This window comes from Mauremys reevesii, linkage group 7 (assembly GCF_016161935.1).
Source record: "Mauremys reevesii isolate NIE-2019 linkage group 7, ASM1616193v1, whole genome shotgun sequence".
Classification (NCBI taxonomy): domain Eukaryota; kingdom Metazoa; phylum Chordata; order Testudines; family Geoemydidae; genus Mauremys; species Mauremys reevesii.
In genome coordinates this window covers 59,893,993-59,915,124 of record NC_052629.1, presented here as the reverse complement: position 1 = coordinate 59,915,124, position 21,132 = coordinate 59,893,993, and the positions used below count along the sequence as shown (strand labels likewise).

Below are 21,132 nucleotides of genomic sequence, written 5' to 3'. Positions count from 1 at the left end.
TAAAACAGAGGAAGGATTTTTTCTGGTTACAGAAATGGTTAGCTGTGGACTGCTCATTTAATAATATCAGATGTGTAATATGCTCGCTGTACAGCAACTCTGTTTTGCACCATCTCTACTTTCCTTATCCCCTTCCTTTGCCTAGCTTCAAGTTCTGCATTTGTCAAGTTTAAAATGGTAAGATCTTTGGGGCAGAGACTATGTTGTTGTTTTTTTAAATCTCTGTAAGGTGTCATGACAAGTTAAGTGCTATATACATATTTTATTAATAAAATTCATGATTTGTCTGTAGTGTTATGTCTGAGCAAACACCAACTTTTGAGAAATTGCCTATTTTGTATGTGAATCAAAGAGTCACATTCTTGCATATTTTACTTGTATTTTCATGTTTAACAGCGAAAAATAGCATTTAACAGCATTTTCTTCAGTCACATTTCCCTGCTGTGAACTCAGTTACGGACTAGTAACAGAAAAGGAGTCACTGGCGCAGATGTGTTATGAACTCATAATTGAGGAGCAGTTGAGCAGGCAAGGTCACTCACAAGAATCATTGACACACAGATCCTCCCCTCTGCCAGAGTACTGTTTTCCTTTGGTTCGGAGATTGGCTTTCACAGCACAGTCATCACTAGGTTTGAGAATGAGGCTGAAGACCTGCTTTCCTGTCCACAGGGTTACAGGCTGAAGGCAACAAAGGGAAACAATCAGAAACAGCCAGAATGTTTTCGATAGGGTTATAGTGCCGAAACAGCCAACTTCAATATGCTGCTCTAAAACTGTGGTTAATATCTTGGTAGAACAAGCTGCGCCAGTCAGTTTGCTGAGATGGCTGCCATTATTCACTTAAGTGAGAACAGAAACCCCACAACCCCAAGGAACCGGAACTTAAATATTTTTGGATGAAGGACAGAGGGCAGATGTGCAAATGAATGAATACCCCCTCCACGCCGCCACTTCTCTCTGACACTGGTTGGGGGGGGGGGGGGGGGAAAAATTAAAATAAAAAGTTAAAATGTAGATGATTGCCAGCTTCACCTCATTCCCCGCATTTACAGTGCTGTGAATCTAGTTTCTCTTGTTCAGTATACAGTGCTTTCGTCAATAAGTGTGCATTTGGCTTAGAGATCACATTATTGTGTACTTCAGCCAGATGAAATACAGCTAGCCAATATAAGCAGCTGACACAAACATCTAAATCTACAGTCATTTGGCAAAATGTTATCAAAGACTCAGTGTCTTGTTACAAAAGAAAACCTTTACCTCACCTCAAAACGGACTTCCCATCTTTGCTTTAGATGACTATTATCCTTTGATACTCTAATTCCCCTATACTCTGAACACATTAATAATTATACTTTATAGCACATGGATATTTATCAATTTTAAGATCACTCTAGGTATCAGTATACATGTTCATTTGCAAGTCATTTACTTAATATTTGATTAAGCAGATAACCACAATATATACATCAAAATTCCTCTACACCACAATAAAAAGTGCATGACTATTTTCTCCAGACATGTACACTGGTGATGTATAAACACCATGTTCTAAACTTAATTATGTCATCAGAATGAAGATTGTGCCGCTGAATATGAAATATGACCATAGGCAGCTATGGAGCAGACCTCTTCTTAGCTCCACTTCTTCCATCCCAGATCCTGCTCCCCACTACCCCCAATAGTCCCCCATGATCCCTAGGATGTTTTCCACTGCCTTAAATGCTCTAGACTCCCCATGGTGTTGCTGTGTATTGTGGTGTAGGAGCTGAGGACAAGTCAGTAGGAATGTGGGGAGGAGGGCAGGAGATTGAATGGGAAAGATAAGGATCAAGTTCTTTTTCACTAAACCATCTGTGTTGAATCTACAGGACTCCTCAATGCATGGAGGTGGCAGCAGCTAAAGCATCAGTACCAGATGACCCATTCAAGTTCTGATGCACCAATATGCAGCCCCCACTAACTTCTGCGTCAAATCCCATCACGATTGGGGTCAGTGAAATTGCAAAGTACAGGCTCTGAGGGGACAATCACCTGCTGCATTCCAACCCCTCATATCAGTGAAGAACTTCACCTGCATCTATATTCCTGGTTTAAGGAGCTTGCTCAGATATATCAGATTAGGGTTCCCCTCTTTCAAACCACAGTAGGTATGTTGAGGCAGCAGGACCATAAGGAACCCTCATCATGCCACTATGCATAGCTGACTCAGCGTAGTGGAGAGCCAAAGCACTGATGATTTGGGGCAGATGGATTGCACACTGCACCAAGACAGGTAGTCTGCACAGTTCTAGTTACTCTCTCTAGATTCCACAACTTTTCTCTACCCAGGGCCCTGACTTATGATCCTCACAGCATGCTACCAGATCTACTGTGAAGTTAAAGCAGCAGCATCAAGCCCCGCTTCTGTCTCCATCCCCATGCACAATACGTTTACAGCGCAAGTAACCACTCTAAGAACAACTGTCGCTAAAATTCTGTCTTTTGGCAGCTATGAGAATGGGTCAAGTATGCATAACATCCAAGAGAAATCATGGCCAAAAATCTTTGCAACAGTTTAAAAAAAACTAAACAGGACTACACACCTTTAGGATTGCTGGTGGTGGAAGGCGAACTTTAATCTTCTCATCCTTGCCAACCAGGATAGACGCAATAATTTGACAGGCCTTGGCTCGGTCAAAAAAGGTGTCTTTTAGTGTGAGAAGATAGGCACCTAGAATGTGAAAAAAAGGTTAACCTAACAGGCTGAAGTAAAATTTAAAAATGATTGCATGTTAAGCATTACTCTGACCACGTGTTATCCACTTGATATAGATGACAGCAATGCAGATGTAATATTGGCTCTAAATTCTTTCCCTGCACTTATGATTTTTAAATGAATGCCTGTACCAGCAATTTATAAACAGGAGAAAAATTATTTTTCTCCTATTAGATTTAAAGTCTAAAAGACCATCTGAGAATTGCTATCAAACATCCTCTTCCTTATGAACTCTCTGGCCACTGATATACCCTCTGGACGTTTCCTATAACATTAAATAACCTTGCAGACACATAAGTGACACCATCAACTTAAAGATAACATTTTTTTAACCCTACTATTACAAGTAACCCCTTCATGCCAAATCATAACTGAAAAGCACTGTGAAGCATCAGTTTAATTGCTTTATAGTCAGGGAATCCATTTTGATATGTCTTGCAACAGGGCAAAAGAATTTTTTTTTTTTAAAGTTCATTTATAGATTTATATGGGACATTATTGATTTTCAAAAAAAGAAACATTTTTTTAAGTCACACACATCTCTAAAATGATCTTTACACACAGACCTGTAAGAAAATCTTGAATAGCAGCAATCAAAGGCTCTCCATTTCTTGGTGTTACCAAGTTTGCTTTGGTCTGTAGAACACAAGAATGAAAAATGAGTATGCTTGAAATATTCTGTAGAAAAGATTAATCTAACATGTATTACTATTGCAATACAATTGAAAGAACAGACCTTTTAAGGCAGAGCTTGTAACAAACATTAAAGGCCCAATGGTATAGTTTAAGTGTTAGGATTTACTCTACTATGTAGGACAAATCCTGTAAACTGGAGGAAACCCTAGTTCTAGACCCTATCCTATCCCTACAGCTAATACACATACACATCTAAGCTATGGATTAGGTTAGGGAAAGACATAGGGAGATAGGTACTCCCTTGCAACCTGCGTGTTCAGCACCAGCCACCAGATCTGGGGAGCCAGAGGGATGGCATATATACAAACAAGTTTTACTCATAGAAGAAAACCTGGCACATTTTGGAGGTTACTTTCCAATCATGTGTGTGTGGTGGTGGGGGCGTGGGGAAATTGACAGATGCCAGAATGGTAGATTCCCAAACACACAAGTAAAATATGAGAGAGAGAGAGACATTAACAACAAACCTATGTCACATGGCTGTTTAGCAAGAGACTGTTGAGTCTAACTGTAACAGATCTTTGGTCAGAGGGGGAGGAGGAGTTTCTACTGATAGTGGTTGAATTGATAGGTCAAGTTATTAGTCAAATTACAAGTACAAGGGATAGTATTGCTGGTGGTTCTTGTAAAGTTGTGAGTTTGGTGACCGCACCATTGGTCTGACTGTTTCATCAAGTGCCTACATTGGCTACTTTCTCACTTCTTAAATCTGATCTGGGTCCTGTGTGGCTGTAGTCTTGGCAGCCTGGAGATATCGGAGACCTACTATAACTTCAATCCTCTAGCATGAGTAATTGCTAGTCTGAAGGTGAAGTAGCTGCCAGTGGTCTCCCATATATCTGGAGCCAATATCAGGGTACAGTATGAGTCTCCCCGGTAGGGTCTTCTCAGATGCACTTGCCACTGCTTTATATAAAACTCAATTGGCTCCTAAGGGCTGGTTTACACTCAAAATTTGGTCCAGATACCAACAGCCCTTGGGGTGAAAAATCCACACCCAAGCACCACAGCTATGCCAACCTAACCCCAGTGTAGACACAGATAAGTCAACTGAGAATGCTTCCATCAACCTAGCTACTATTGCTCAGGGATATGGAGTTCCTACAGTGACTGAAAACCCTCCCCCACTGTCATAGTCTGCATCTACACTGGGTGTTACAGCAGCATAGCTATGGTGCTGTAGTTATGCTGCTGTAGGCCATGTCTATTCATGCCGTAGGCCATGTCTATGGGCGTGATGTCCCAACTTACTTTTGAAAAGGGAACTCACTGCCCCACTGTTGCCTTACCAGTTGGGAGGGGAGATTATGTGTGGTGGTATAAGGTAAAATACATTCCACAGCAAAAGCCCCTCATTTCTGCAGCATGTCACTACAGGAAGACAGGCATTCAGAACAAACCACATTTTCCGGGAATATAAGTAGGTATCACTGATGCCTCTAATTCTGTTTTAAAAAAACAAACAAAAAAAACCCCTCGTTTTCTGAAGGTGCCTTAACACTAGCATGGAATATTCAGTTGGCTTCAGAATTTAGCACTGGTCTCTTGAAGCAGTCAAGCGGCCTACCTGAAGAATGCAGCTCTCACTGGCAACTGAAAAATACAGGGTGCTGCTCATACAGAAATGCAATATCACATTACCACAAGCCAGACAGTAAGATACTCCATTTACCCCCATGAGAATCAGTGCTTCTGCTTTGGCCTCCTCTGTTTGAGGAAGATGAAGATTCATTTCATCTCCATCAAAATCAGCATTGTATGGTGTACAGACACATTCATTAAACCTGAAGGTCCTGTGGGGCTTTACTCTCGCCTGCAAGAGAGATAAGAAGTGATGCCACAGACACAGTGAATCACATCGAATTTACAAGGTTCCAGCATCTACAAGTTTTGAGAGTGGTTTCCTTGCAAACTGTGCTTTTACATTTTTTTAAAATATAAAAAGACTCTTGAGACAATACATCTAATTACTTGTTTTAATTTACACAGAAAGTGGTGGAGGCTACCAAGTCACTTAACCAAAGTTGAGTGAATTTATTTACTAACCCCTTGACCCTGCAACATTACTTGCAAAGTACAAGATGCAGCATGTTCTTAGATATCAGGGTTCTTACTAACACTGCATTTTTTTTTATTTTTACATCTATCGATATGCATATATACATGCACAAATGTAAAATCAGTGGCATTTGAACAAAAGACTACTCAGTTTCACTTTGACTCCTATGCACAAGCGCAAAACTATTTCGTTTGGATCATTTCCAAGTAGCGTTGTTTTAAGATGCAAAAAAATTACAGTTTGAGTGAGAGATTAATAAACAAAACTAAACCACTAAAGGTTAAAGTTACATGATAGCCAGGCTGTGTGTATACTCACTATGTGAGCCATGATGCTCAGCTTGTGCAGAGAGGGCTGTCGGTTGAACAGAACTATATCCCCATCTATGAGATGCCTCTCTACAATGTCACCATACTTGAGTTCCTGAGCCATCTTCTCACGGTTTCCATATTTCAAAAATCTTGAAATAAAACACGTCAATAGAGTCAAAATCTCATGGAAGCCACCCCCCCCCCCCCAAAGAAATAGACAACTAAAGAGCATCCTCTTATTTGTACTCTGATTTCTTAAAAAGACTCCAGTGACAGCCACTTTGAACCAGACATGCATTCTGCAAGTTTATTAAATATTAACAGAGTGTCTCTGTCACTGAGTGGAACTGAGGGACAATGTTTTTCATCCAAGTTTTAGATAAGGACTGAGGTCAGTTTAATATCAAAGATACAGTCGAGTTATGTTAATTAAAACAGCAAATGGCTACATCATTCTCCATGGCAAACATGGAGCAGTCAGCAAACACAGGATATTCATGAAAAATCAATTTTCTTAAAGAAAAAATTTAATTAGTTTTAAGTTATCAGCAAATAGGGGTATGTCATTCACATGTAGCAATCCAACTGTCGCTTACTAGCAATGACATTGACTCTATGCCTACCAAAATGTTCTAACAGAAGGATTTATCTATGTTTATGTTTACTTGCACAAGCTACCTTTAGGTCATGGAATATTGTTTATATCCTTTATTGAAGATGACATCAAACAAAAAACAAACAAAACCAGAGGAGTCCCAATGATGAATAATCTGCTGATTAACTAAAAACTAAGCAATTAGACCAGGTAGTGGTGGTAGGTGGAAAGTGAACCTGTACAGATAAGTACCTTTTCATTTGTGTGTGCCTCTGTTGAATGAAATTAGCTCCAGGATGAACTTCAGGACCATTCCGTACGAGCTTCCTCATAAAATTTAGGTTAGCTTTGTTCACCTGCAACATGACTGTATCAGTTAGAAACAAGCGAGACATTTTAACACCACTTGCTATTGCTGTTTTGGGATTTTCAGGATCAGTTTAACGGCAGTTGTCCCCTCTTATTTTAAGCTGCTGGAGGAAGGGGAAGAGAAGAAAAATACAAGCCAATCTTGACACTATTGACTGAATTGGAATGAATAGCTTGCTGGCCAAATTCACAAATAGAGGGAAGTTCAAAAGCTCTCTAAAAATGCTGGGATCTATGTTAAAATTAGGGCTGTCAAGCGATTAAAAAAATTAATCGCAATTAATCACGCTGTTAAAAATAATAGAATACCATGTAAATATTTTTGGATGTTTTCTACATTTTCAAATATATTGGATTTCAATTACAACACAGGATACGAAGTGTACAGTGCTCACTATTTTTTTTATTAAAATTATTTGCATGGTGAAAAAAAAGTAATTTTCAATTCACCTAATACAAGTACTGTAGTGCAACCTCTTTATCATGAAAGTTGAGCTTACAAAATGTAGAATTATGTACAAAAATATAACTGCATTCAAAAATAAAACAATGTAAAACTTTACAGCCTACAAGTCCACTCAGTCCTACTTCAGCCAATCACTCAAACAAATTTGTTTATATTTGCTCAAGATAACACTGCCCGCTTCTTGTTTACTATATAACCTGAAAGTGAGAACAGGCATTCAAATGGCACCTTGTACCCAGCATCGCAAGATATTTGTGTGCCAGATGCACTAAAGATTCATATGTCCCTTCATGCTTCAACCACCATTCCAGAGGACAGGCATCCATGCTGATGATGGGTTCTGCTCAATAACGATCCAAAGCACAGTGGACCGACGCATGTTCATTTTCATCATCTGAGTCAGATATCACCAGCAGAAGGCTGGATTTTCTTTTTTGGTGGTTTGGGTTCTGTGGTTTCCGCATCTCTTCTAAGACTTCTGAAAGCATGCTCCACACCTTGTCCCTCTCAGATTTTGGGCAGCACTTCAGATTCTTAAACTTGAGTGCTGTAGCTATTTTTAGAAATGTCACACTGGTACCTTCTTTGTGTTTTGTCAAATCTTTTGTGAAAGTATTCTTAATATGAACATGTGCTGGGTCATCATCCGAGACTGCTATAACATGAAATATATGATAGAATGTGGATGTAAAAGAACAAGAGCCATACAATTCTCCCCCACGGAGTTCAATCATAAATTTAATTAATGCTTTTTTTTTTTTTTAAATGAAGTGTCATCAGCATGGAAGCATGTCCTCTGGAATGGTGGCCGAAGCATGAAGGGGCACATGAATGTTTAGCATATCTGGCATGTAAATACCTTGCAATGCCAGCTACAAAAATGCCATGCGAACACCTATTCTCATTTTCAGGTGACACTGTAAATAAGAAGCAGACAACAGTATCTCCCGTAAATGTGAGCAAACTTGTTTGTCTTAGTATCAGAGGGGTAGCCGTGTTAGTCTGGATCTGTAAAAGCAACAAAGAATCCTGTGGCACCTTATAGACTAACAGACGTTCTGCAGCATGAGCTTTCGTGGGTGAATACCCACTTCTTCAGATGCAAGTGGTGGAAATTTCCAGCAATTTGTTTGTCTTAGCGATTGGCAGAATAAGGAGGAGGACTGAGTGGACTTGTAGGCTCTAAAGTTATACATTGTTTTGTTTTTGAGTGCAGTTATGTAACAAAAAAAATCTACATTTGTAAATTACACTTTCACAATAAAGAGATTGCACTACAGTACTTGTATGAGGTGAATTGAAAATATTTGTTTATCATTTTTACAGTGAAAATATTTGTAATAAAAATATGAAGTGAACACTGTACACTTTGTCTTCTGTGCTGTAATTGAAATCAATATATTTGAAAGTGTAGAAAACATCCAAAAATATTTAAATAAATGGTATTCTATTACTAACAGTGTGATTAATCAAGATTAATTTTTTAAATTGCGATTAGTTCGAGTTAATTGCATGAGTGAACTGTGATTAATCGACAGCCCTAGTTAAAATGCAAAAGTCTATGTTAACACAAAAGTAAAGTAATATTAGAATTTTAAAGAAGAAATGTGAACAGTTTTCTTTAGCAAAGCTGACAACCTTATTACACAGCTGGTCTATTTTGTGGTACACAATTAATCAGAGCAATGAGAAAAGAAAGTACAGACAGTATCACAGAAAGAGTAAGATGTGAAAGGCGTGATTTTTTAGAAATACGTACAAAGCCAGTTTTCACTCTGACACACAGTAACATATATGAAGCCATACAAAAATTTAAAATGGGTTGGACAAAACTAACTTTGCTGTTTTTCAGGATTGTCCCTTCAGGCCTCCCTCCTCACAGTCTGCATCAAGCATTCCCATTGTCTTGCTTCGTGAATCCAGTCAGCTTTACAATGGACAATGAACCTATGCCACTATGACCTTCTGGTGCTGAGGGCACTGAGCACCTGAAGCTGCATGCCTCTGTGTGTGTGTGTGCGCGCGCGCACACACACACTATTGACTCCCTTTTTCTCCAGTGATTTGAACACCACAATGGACAATGCAGAAAAATGCATGAAAAGAATTTGAGTTTTACACTACTTACTTTTTCAGGGAATGTTAATATTTTGGCAACGTGAACAGGCACAGCCACTTCGTCTATTCGTAAGTTGGGGTCAGGTGAAATGACTGTTCTGCCTGAGAAGTCCACTCGCTTTCCGGACAGATTGCCTCTAAACCGACCTAACAAATAAAGCAACTTAAAACTAGTTGGGAAAAAAGGAGTTCCATTATACAAAATGGTAAAGTGTTAATACAGCACAGTAGGCACATCATACAGGGAAAGCCTTGCTAGCTTGATCTACAAACACTGACCTGATCACTATGCAATGGCAAATGTTTTGGCTAAAAAAAACCAAACCAATGGGAAAAAAAACAAACACTTTTGGGAGGTGGGAAAGGAAGAATTTAGACATACCCTGCTTCCCTTTGAGTCTTTGAACAAAACCTCTGGTCCATTTCTTGGGTGCCATGTTAAGAGGAATTCCAGAGAGCTCACTGTTAATGTAGAGGGCACACTGCAGCTGTAGGAAGTCCCAGTCTTCCATTATCATCTGTGTTTTGGCTCCAGATATCCTATGCTAAACAAGACAATTACCCATTTCATAAAACAAATTTAGTGACACACAAAATTGGCACTGAACAAATTTTTCAGAAAGCTTTGCATCACACTAAATCGCAAAGGCAACAAGACATTGGCACCTTCACCATAAGGAACAGTGGGCCACATTCTGTTCATGCGTGAATGCTGCATGGATGTAACTGAGCAGAACCTGGCAAAACACATTTTCCTTCTGGCAAAATCAGCTTCTGATTAATGACAAACTAAAGCATTTGTGCTTGTTTGATTAACTGACCATTTTAATACCTGAATGTATAATACAAAGATCATGCTGTGGAGACATAATTCATTAAACAATTAACTTATCAGAGTGGTGACAAACAAAATTCCATTGTGTTTAGCCCTCTTCCGAGCAAAGACCATCACTCAAGGTTTCACTCCTGCATCTCTGTGGCAGCAACTATGATGGAACAACAGGTTAAGCCAATCTGAAGATATCGTTCTACTGCGCAACATCTTTCAAACAAACAGGTTATAACTCAGTGCTAGTTTCTCTTCTTCCCAGGAGACAGCACACACAACGTAGAGCAGCATTTCCCAATGCGGAGAAAAATCAGAGATACAAAAGGACTAGCTTTTGGGGGTTGGTGAACAAGCTTCTCAATTGTTCTCCAGTTTCAGATTTTTAAAAAAAGTTTCTAGCTGTTACTAGAACAGGAGTACTTGTGGCACCTTAGAGACTAACAAATTTATTTGAGCATAAGCTTTCGTGGGCTACAGCCCACTTCTTCGGATGCATGGAATGGAACATATATTGAGGAGATATAAAGTTTATTAGAGAATATTTAAAAATAAATGATACAAAGTGTTTGAAGCGTCAGTTATTGTGTCATTGGGGATAACATAAAGGTTGTAGGGGGATGTTAGCGTTTTGGTATTGGACGGCATATACATATACACAGTCTGTCATGTCCCCAATGCGGGGTATACAGTGGGTGAGTTCAGGGTACAGCCAGCAAGCAGTGAGGGTACATCACTCATACAAACAGGTTATGGATAGTCGTGGGCATGAATAAATGAGCGGACTGGGTAATGATGATAGGATGACCCTTATAGGGCAGAGTTCAGTTTGGTTGGTTCAGGGCTCAGGGGATAAAGTCCAACAGGGGAAGTTTACAGGTCTCTTCCTATTACTGTTGAAATACAACCTTGAAAGCATGACCTGAATGCAACTAATGTCTGCCTGAGTTCGCACACAGCTGAAATAGCTCTGAGCTGGGAAGTGCCCCATTGATTTAAATGAGTGCTAACTCCCTTTATCTATGCACATTTCTTCACAGTTTTAGTTGCATTGTGTTAAATCACTTATTTCTATTTAACTTTAAATTGATTAGGAACAAGTTTAACTAAACCCAAGTAAATCTGGTTTAACCCAAAAAAGAATGCGCGCACACAATCTTTTGCAGTGGTTTAAAAAAAAATTAAAATTGGTAAAACTCCACATGCAGACAAGCCCAATAAGCTACTCATTTTGGGTAGGCTTTTAAGACTACATGGAAGAGTAGAAAGAGGTGAGAGGGAAAGATGAGCTTTCAGAAGTTTGGGAAATACTGGCCTGGGGCAAAAAGAAAGCTGCCGAGCTGCACAACAGCCCTTCCAACTAGGTGACAGACTTGACTAGCTCTAGCATCCCTTTTGGTCCTTACCTAAGGAAGAATGGTAACTGTGACTTGAATTCTTAAGAGTGATGGGGTAGAGAAAGAGGAAAAAGACAGGCTCCCATACACATCAAAAGGGAAGTTGGAAGGGCCTCCTGGCAGAGAGAGACAGAGGTATAAAATAAGAAACCAGATGGGTAAAGAGGGGTGTGAGAATTTCTGGGCCTATGAACTATTATTTCCTTATGCTTCCATCAAGTGCAACAGTCATCCCAAAACATGCTAAATGTGGCATAATGAGAATACTTCAGGAAAAGCAATTAGTCCAGTCCACGTTTAGCAGGTCCCTAACACACTGGTGTAACACCAAGAGCCAAATAGAAAGCTCAGTCTGAGTCCACCATTCCTGCCATTTCACATAGGGCCAAATACTGCAGCTGTTTCTTACGCTGAAGTCAGAATGAATGCAACGTCAGACCTCACAGCGACAAGTAAAACCAGTTACCCCCAAGTCTAATCCAGCCTTTTATTTATTTATTTTTAAAAAGAGCAGCAGTTTCAGGCAGGCGGGCTCACCTTTTTGATTACATCATTGAGGAAAATTATCTCTGTAAGCTTCATCGTCAAGTCATCTTCGTTGGTGCCAGACTTCAAGTCGCTCACAACAGAGGGTCTGATGCACAATGGAGGTACCAGGAGTCGTGTCAGGATCAAGTCTGAAGGCTTTCCTGCTTCTGGATTCATCAGAAGCAGAGGTATATCTTCTGCTGGGATTCTTTTAAAGAGGTTCAACACCATTAAAGGAGTCAAGTTCTCCTACAAAATTAAAAAGAAGAAAGTCATACTGCAACCTTCAAGGGCATAACAGCTCATTTTTGGCTACATCTTAATACAGTTTACTTCATTTGCCACCCTTCTCTGCCAGTTGTTCAAATAAAAAGTTGATTTAAAAAACAAAACAAAACCATATGTAGAGGAAGTTATTCTTAAGGCAAACAAAACCAAATGTGTCTTTTGGTTTGTTTATTTAGAATTGCAGTCCCAGTAAACTCTGGCTCATTGATTCTTTCCCTCAAGCTTCTCCTCTTACCCATATTGCTATAGAAAACAGACTACTGTAACAACTAATCTAGAGAGAGAAATCTAAACTGGAAATGGTCTATTTCATCATTACTTGCCAAGCAACGTAATCATCTTATAACATGCTTACAGTAGGGTATAATTACCACCAATTTCAATTACTAGAGGTCACAGATTACAGCATTATTTTAAAATTTAATGAAATTATGTAGGATATAACTTGCTAAACCTAACCTTTTTTCCTGACTGAAGAATAATACATTGCTGACATTTCACAATTCATCAATAAACACAAAGCTGGCAAGAAATGCCTGTCTTTATAAAGCTGCCCTATTGCAATTGGAGAGAGACACAAACTCTGTATCACAATGTTTTCTATTTGCATTTTCCAAACATCCATACCAAGAACTGAGTGACCTGTTAAAATCCAAGGGAAAACCCCCATACAATGCAAAACCATGAAAACTATATATATTCTTGTACTATACTTTGGTCACTCCTTCCTGTTCAGTTCTCAGCTCTTTCAATCATAGGTAGGATTTATGGAGTATTACAAATATTCAAGACAGTGATTGAAGGTAACTGTCCCCAGAGATAGTCTGCAGTAGCCTAAATTTCTTCTCTGCTTCCCGTCACCATGATTTCACCACTAAGCTTTGTTCACTGACTGCCACTGATCCTATAGCAGGAGCATCCCTATCTTTTGCATGCAGGAAACTGTGTACCACAATTACTTGACTGGTTAAAGATGCTGCTCCTTGCAGAAACCATTAACATCTCCCTCAGCCAGGTAGTATGATAATTGTTCTTCAAATTCTCCTCTCCACATATTCAAAGGCTGGACCAGCACTAGTCCTTTACCCCTATACTAAATACTTCAGCTCATCATTCAGGAATTTATGCATCAAAATTAGCAGAAAATTCAAGCACTGTCAAAACAGGCACTGGTAGACACACTAATTCACCTGAGCTCTCCCCAGCAAGGATTCTACTTCTTTGTTATGTTCTATGGCAGTTTCAAAGGACTGAAGGAAACTGGATACTATTGGATCCACCACTTTCTTATTGGTCTTGTACTTCTCATGGATTATCTTCAATAAGCCACACTTCTTTACAGTACCTACAAGAAGACAATTTTGTTAAAAAAAAACACACAACCTCAACTCTTGAGCTATTCTTCTAAAAAAATTTTAAAAATATTTTTTTTAGTGAACATAGCATTAGGGGAAGGTGCTGGCTCTGGTCACCTTTAGATACCAGATGCCTCTGTTCACAGAACAGGAGGAGCAACAGCCACAGCAATGAAAGTTTCCCCACGTTGCCTGTTCAGTGCATCTCAGCTGTGACCTGGACTACTTCTAAGGATGAGAGAGTGGCTCACTCTACATGTCCATTCAACCTCTCCTCAACAGTGGTATGGGGTTTTTGCAATGTAGATGGTCTTGCACTAGGAACTGGACCAGAGTGCACCAACTCATTTCACTCATAAGTCATTCAGATAGTAACTTTTGATCATTACTAATCCAGAGTGGATTTTAGCCAGTGACTTAACGGCGCAGGACATTATAACCATTATCTGTCCTTGAACCAGCTAGTCCTCTCAAATTGTGTTCTCCTGTGCTCATTGAAAATGAGCATAAACTGATTTGGGAAATAAAACACAAAAGCACCAGCAATAACTGCCAAATCGGTTAGATGCTGCATTAGCTGGAATAAGTTCAAAGAACAAGAAATCCCCCAAAAAGCAAATTTCTACTTCTGACTCATGTGAGCATCTGACCCGAGAAGGAAAAGGACACTATATCAGGGGTTCTAAACTGGGGGGGTCAGGACCTCTCAGGGGGTCATGAGGTTATTACAAGCGGGGTCACAAGCTGTCAACCTCCACCCCAAACCCTGCTTTGCCTCCAGCGTTTATAATGGTGTTAAATGTACTTAAAAGTGTGTTTAATTTATTAGGAGGGGTCACACTGAGAAGCTTGCTGTTTGAAAGCAGTCGCCGGTAAAAAAAAGTTTGAGAACCACTGAACTATATTAACCTATTTCCCCACCACTTCAATTAACCTCTCCAAACCTTCACAATGCAGATGAGGTTTTTCTTTTTAAAATGTTTTTGCATGTCCAGCAGACTGAGATGCTCATTTGATGAGTATTTCATCTTTTCAGAACCTGTTCCTGTGTATGTGTTAAAGGAAATAGATGGTTCTGCAAGATGAGTAGCAATATATTGTGTCTCTGGATGACGGAATACAACACAAAGGAATTTAAAAGATTATCAAGTTTTTGCAGTGTTTTTTAGGGCCATATCTAGCTTCAAAAACTGTTATGAACTCCACATATTGACTTATATAGGAAACCCCACATATACACAGCTGACACCAAAATAAAGCCTCATGTTTTTGAACTGTTGTAAAAGCATTCATTACAACACTCTCAAGGCAAATATTACCTTCTTTTTAGGGGTGGGAAAACAGGCTCTAAAGTATAATTTCAGTGACTGATTTTTACTTGCATAAGGTGTGGGACTTAAATACTGCTAAAATGAGGAACAAGTGATAATATTAAATCTGACACAGCAGTTTATGCAATGGCTAAAATTCAATGCTTTATACTGCTGGAAAGCAAATATTTTTTGTTTTTCCAATAGCACAGGGTATTCATTTCTACCCTAGGAAGCTGAGACACACTAGACCTTAAAGAAATAAAATCACATTTTGATTACTACCTTGCTCCCTCCCTTCCCAAGTTATTTCCAAAACAACTTTTAAAAGCCTTGGTTTTAGCAGGTCTTCAGAGAGTTTTGTATCATCTGAAAGCTTGGCTTAGAGATGTAGATTTTAATTCATGTAAAGAATTCCTCTCTAATTTTAGACAGTCATGAAATAAAACCATACTGGAACGGAAGTGACATTTAAAAAAAAAAAAAAAAAGATGGTCACAAAAACATGATTTTAATGTTACCAGTAGTGGCAGCTACAAGACATGTTTACAAACATCATGAATGCATTCATGACAAAAAAGATACAGATTTAAATGCATGGACTGGAACACACTTATTAAATCTCTGCCTTCCTATGCATTTGTACAATACTAGTACTATCAAGCCCCAGTCCTCTTAAGTGAGGCCTTCAGTTATTACCGCAATACAAATAGTGAGGGTTGCTGGACACATTACATTAAAGAGAATTCATATGCTGACTATTCTAATCAGATTGTCACTATAAAATTGCAAAGCTGTAATACTATAGCAATATTAACAATACTTAACTGCAATGTTACTCATTTTGTATTAAGGGTAGTCACAAGAGACCTTTTGATTTTTTTTTTAAAAGAAAAAAAATGTATCACATAAGGTTTTCTACCCAGTAACTGACCATTGAATCAAATATCAGTATGATCTGCCATTATTACAACTCCATCTGGAACACTTCTATGCTAAGTATTACTGACTTGTCAAACTCATTACTGCAACGGTCAACAGCATATTAGGCTTCACAAAGATGACTAAGCACAATTATGAGTAACAGGCTCTTTAGTTAGGTCAAAATTAGGACTATCAATCCTCATATTTGCAGGAATAGGATAGTCATCAGGTAGATTCATGCCACTTCTTGTAGCACAGCTTTGAACAATTGTCTAGTACACTCAAGAAGGTTTTTGGGTTTTAGCCTATGTTTAAGTGTCAGCTATAGGTTAAGATCTAGAAAAAAACATCGATGATTGTTGAATGATGAAAAGACAACACAACATTGTGATGCTCTTCACAGGCTGGGCACTAGTGGGGAAAAAAAAAAGAAGTCATGCTAAATACCAACCACCACCTGCTAGTTTCCACACTCACCATTGAAAGCACCACAATAAGGGCAAGTGCTTTTCTTTCTGCACTTTTCAGAGACTTTCTTTTTCAAACCCCGTTTCTGCAGGTAGGTAAGACCAGGCCTCTTCAGATAATCCAAAAACTGTTTTCTCTCCTCTGAGGACAACAGGATACGGCAACAGGTCTTGCAGATCATCTAAAACAAACAATTGATTAACCCTTGTTCTTTTGTTATTGAGAAATAAATATGTGATTAGGGACAAATTATGATGAGGGATACCACTCTTCACACAGTTATACGTGCAGTTTCATGGGTGAAATGTCACTGCCTTAGTGGGGGAACCCAAGTACAGCACACTGCCCAACAGATGGGAGCAAGTTAGGAAACTCTGGCCAACAGAACAAATCTTTGCTCTCCTTAAGACAAGTTCTGCAGGAAATTAAATGTCCATGCAAAGAGACAACTTAAGTTTATTGGCATCACTTAAGAGACAAACTTTGAATAAAAACTGTACCACAGAATCTCTATGGATAATAATTCCATGCTCTAAGAAGAAGAATATTTGGATATGTTACCAACGACCTGACCAGGATAGTGACAGTGACTTTGAAATGATTAGGGAGGCTATAAAAATAAAAAAAAACCCTCAATAATAATAGGGGATTTCAATTAGCCCCATATTGACTGGGTACAATGTCATGTCAGGACAGGATGCTGAGATAAAGTTTCTTGACACCTTAAATAACTGCTTCTTGGAGCAGCTAGTCCTGGAACCCATAAGAGGAGAGGCAATTCTTGATTTAATCCTAAATGGAGCATAGGATCTGGTCCAAGAGGTGAACATAGCTGGACCGCTTGGTAGTAGTGATCATAATATAATAAAATTTAACATCTCTGTGGCAGAGAAAACACCACAGCAGCTGTAGCATTTAATTTCAGAAAGGGGGACTATACAAAAATGAAGTTAGTTAAACAAAAATTAAAAGGTACAGTGCCAAAAGTGAAATCCCTTCAAGCTGCATGGAAACTTTTTCAAGACACCATAATAGAGGCTCAACTTAAATGTATACCCCAAATTAAAAAACAGCATAAGAGAACGGAAAAAAAAATGTGGCAGTGGATAAACAAAGTAAATGAAGCAGTGAGAGGCAAAAAGGCATCCTTTAAAAAGTGGAAGTTAAATCCTAATAAGGAAAATAGAAAGGAGCATAAAGTCTGGCAAATGAAACGTAAAAATATAATTAGGAAGGCCCAAAAAGAATTGGAAGAACAGCTAGCCAAATTTTAAATAGCAAAAATTTTTTAAAGTACATCAGAAGCAGAAAGCCTGCTAAACAACCACGAGGGCCATTAGACTATTCAGATCGTAAAGGAGCACTCAAGGACGACAAGGCCACTGCAGAGAAACTAAATGAATTCTTTGCATTGGTCTTCATGGCTGAGGATGTGAGGGAGATTACCAAACCTGAGCCATTCTTTTTAGGTGTCAAATCTGAGGAACTGTCCCAGATTGAGGTGTCATTAGAGGAGGTTTTGGAACAAATGGATACACTAAACAGTAATAAATCCCCAGACCAGATGGTATTCACTCAAGAGTTCTGAAGGAACTCAAATGTGAAATTGCAGAACTATTAACTATAGTCTGTAACCTATCATTTACATCAGCTTCTGTACCAAATGACTGTACAAAGTGTTCTACATAAAATACTACCATCTCTTTCATGGCTCCCAGAGGGATAATCCAAATGAAGTGAAGCCTCAGCTTTTCTGACCTCTCCCCCTCCTTAGGCTGGGTATAAGAATTTCTGTCCCTTCCAATTAAGGAAAATTATTTTACCTGTAAGATGCCTATGACAGCTTTAAAGTACCCAACATGGAAACATGGCAGCTCCAAGTCAATGTAGCCATAATGCCCTAAACAGTCAGCTAGATTCTTCCCACATGTTTCACATGGACGGTCCTTTTCACTGGTACCCTTTGAAAAAAAAGACAAAGCCATTATAGCTGCAATTATCAAACTGAGGGAACAAACGAAGCTACCACAGCTGCTCTTAAATTAGTCAACATGCCCGTGGACAGTTCTCTGTACACTCGCATGAAAGACTTCTGGATTATTTCAACTCTGAACTCTTGCTCTCAGTCAGCAAGAGCTGGTAATACGCTGAAAGCATCATACGCAACATTCAATCTCCACAGAAACAGAGCATCTTGCACTGCTCCTGCTCATTCAGCCTTATTCATCTGGAAAGACTATTACAGTGACATGGTACTAACTGTATGTCCACACTACAGCTGATGTGATTTGCAGTTTGTGCAGCTATACCAACACTAGCTTTAATGTGGCTAGGCTGCTAACAGCAGCAGCGAGGACACACCAGCGTGGATTTCAGTGGAGGTTGCACAACCCCATCTGATCCCCCTGAGTACATACTTGCACTGACAGCACATGCTGAAACCCGTGCTGCTGTCTACACAACCAGTAAATCACACCCTGAGGTACAGGGCAGACATACCCAGAGAGTGTGGCTATTTTGTGGTCATGTGAAAAGCATGAGGAGGAATGTGTGTCCAGCCTCAAAAGTGAGTCTGCCTGATCTGTCCAACAGTGTGAAATATTTGATGGCACAAGTCACATTCCAAGTGAAAAGGTGCTTGTATCACAAGACATCATTGCAACCGGCAATTTCAGCAGAAGAGCCAAGGAGACATAACCACCTTATTTCTCTTCAGCTCATGAAGTTTAAGTGGAACCTTGCACAGGCACACCGGTTCTGTGGCTGTATAGTAGAATTCAGTTTTCATTTCAGCATTGTTCATAAGCGTTTAAAATATTTCCACACAAAACAAAACAAAAAATCCCACCAAGAAATACCAATGATCCTTACCATACGATGGTCCAGTACTCCATACTGCAGTGGAGAGTGGTGGTTGTCCTGGCTGTACAAGTTCTTACTAACCACCTGAATGTGAGCCTGTTGGCGCATCTCTTCTGGAGATTTCATGCCAAAGCAGATGTGGCTTCTAGAACAGGAAAAATTACAAAACTTGATTTTAAAAAGATATACAAGAAGCTAATTTGAGTTAAAATAAAGCCAAAGCAAAACTGTACTTCCATCTCTGGGAAAAAAGCATGTATCTGTGTATTAGATTTTTGCTTTACAGCTAATAGTTATTTAAGGATCATCAACAGACTATAGAGCAGTGGTCCCTAAACTCTGAGTCACCCATAAGATCATTCAGGGGGTCATGACAGAGCCCGGGACCAGCCCTCACAGGGGGCAGGGAAGGAGCGCCACCCAACCCCACTCTGCTCTGCTCCCATGTTAATCAACCAGTGTTTGGTTTCTTTTCTAACTAAACAAGCCCACCTATACAGAATCATAGAATATCAGGGTTGGAAGGGACCTCTGGAGATCATCTAGTCCAGGGGTCGGCAACCTTTCAGAAGTGGTGTGCTGAGCCTTCATTTATTCACTCTAATTTAAGGTTTCGCGTGCCAGTAATACATTTAAATGTTTTTAGAAAGTCTCTTTCTATAAGTCTATAATATATAACTGAATTATTGTTGTATATAAAATAAACAAGGTTTAAAAAATGTTTAAGAAGCTTCATTTAAATTAAATTAAAATGCAGAGCCCCCCCCAGACCCGTAGCCAGGACCAGGACAGTGAGAGTGCCACTGAAAATCAGCTCGCATGCTGCCTTTGGCACACGTGCCACAGGTTGCCTACCCCTGATCTAATCCAACCTCCTGCTCAAAGCAGGACCAATCCCCAGACAGATTTTTGCCCAGGATCCCTAAATGGCCCCCTCAAGGATTGAACTCACAACCCTGGGTTTAGCAGGCCAATGCTCAAACCACCAGAATAAGGGCAGATACATTATATAAAATAATTTAGAAACCATGGTGGCCAACAAGAACTGAAGGGTAAGGAGAGCGGATTCTGACTTTCATTAAGCAAATCCCAATGTCAGACTAGAAACATGTACTAATGCACCAACACTTCTACGTACCTGATATGATCAGCTTTTTTTTGTTTTGTTTAAATACCGATTTAAAACACAAAAGTTAACCAGATAAACCAGCCCCCACCACGGAGCCCTGGCTAGTTACGATTATGCATTAATGTTGCTGTAGTTCTTAAGCACTGTCATATGCACCTGGAGCACAAAGACAGGTGCTCTTTAGCGAGGGCACAGACACAAATCAGTATTTGCAGGTGGTCCGACTCCCCTCTGTCACCCAGACACTCCCTCCATCCCGGGGCACAGGGCCCCCTCCGACCCGGCTCTGACCCCGCCCCCCCCCAGCGGCACAGCCCCCCCAGCCCCCGCCTCTCACATTTTCTTGGCCACGTCGGTCTCCCTGAACTGCTCCTTCACCATGATGGCGGCGGCGGCACGCGGGGCGCTGCCCGCACGGACCGGGGGGAGGGGGGGAAGAGAAGGGAGCCGGGGCCACGCGCCCCCACCGCACTGCAGAGCTCGCGGCACCGGCCGCTCGGCGTCCTCCTCCTCTTCGCCCCGCCCACCGCCAACAAGGAGAGGCACCGCCGGAGCCGCGCGGGGAGCTGAGGAACGGCACACAGCGAGTCGCAGCGCTGCGGCCACTACCTGCAGCGACACCTGCTGGCTACAAGGGGCAGGCCCGCCCAGGCTGCTCGGGGCTGGCTCCGAT

General features: G+C 40.2%; 1 protein-coding gene across 1 annotated transcript in view; it reads right to left on the bottom strand.

Annotated features, from left to right (window-relative positions):
- The window catches only part of POLR3A (RNA polymerase III subunit A), a 51,687-nt gene extending 30,766 nt beyond the window's left edge, over positions 1–20,921 (bottom strand). Inside the window, exons 1-14 of the mRNA XM_039480910.1 lie at positions 20,797–20,921; positions 19,340–19,475; positions 18,292–18,429; positions 16,478–16,649; positions 13,602–13,756; positions 12,133–12,372; positions 9,755–9,917; positions 9,383–9,519; positions 6,672–6,775; positions 5,832–5,973; positions 5,127–5,267; positions 3,325–3,394; positions 2,586–2,713; positions 543–681 (exon numbers count right to left, since the gene is read on the bottom strand). Of these exons, the coding sequence (XP_039336844.1) occupies positions 543–681; positions 2,586–2,713; positions 3,325–3,394; positions 5,127–5,267; positions 5,832–5,973; positions 6,672–6,775; positions 9,383–9,519; positions 9,755–9,917; positions 12,133–12,372; positions 13,602–13,756; positions 16,478–16,649; positions 18,292–18,429; positions 19,340–19,475; positions 20,797–20,840 (1,909 nt within the window). The 5' untranslated portion in view covers positions 20,841–20,921. The remainder of the gene's footprint in view (positions 1–542; positions 682–2,585; positions 2,714–3,324; positions 3,395–5,126; positions 5,268–5,831; positions 5,974–6,671; positions 6,776–9,382; positions 9,520–9,754; positions 9,918–12,132; positions 12,373–13,601; positions 13,757–16,477; positions 16,650–18,291; positions 18,430–19,339; positions 19,476–20,796) is intronic.
- Between the last annotated feature and the right edge of the window lie 211 nt (positions 20,922–21,132).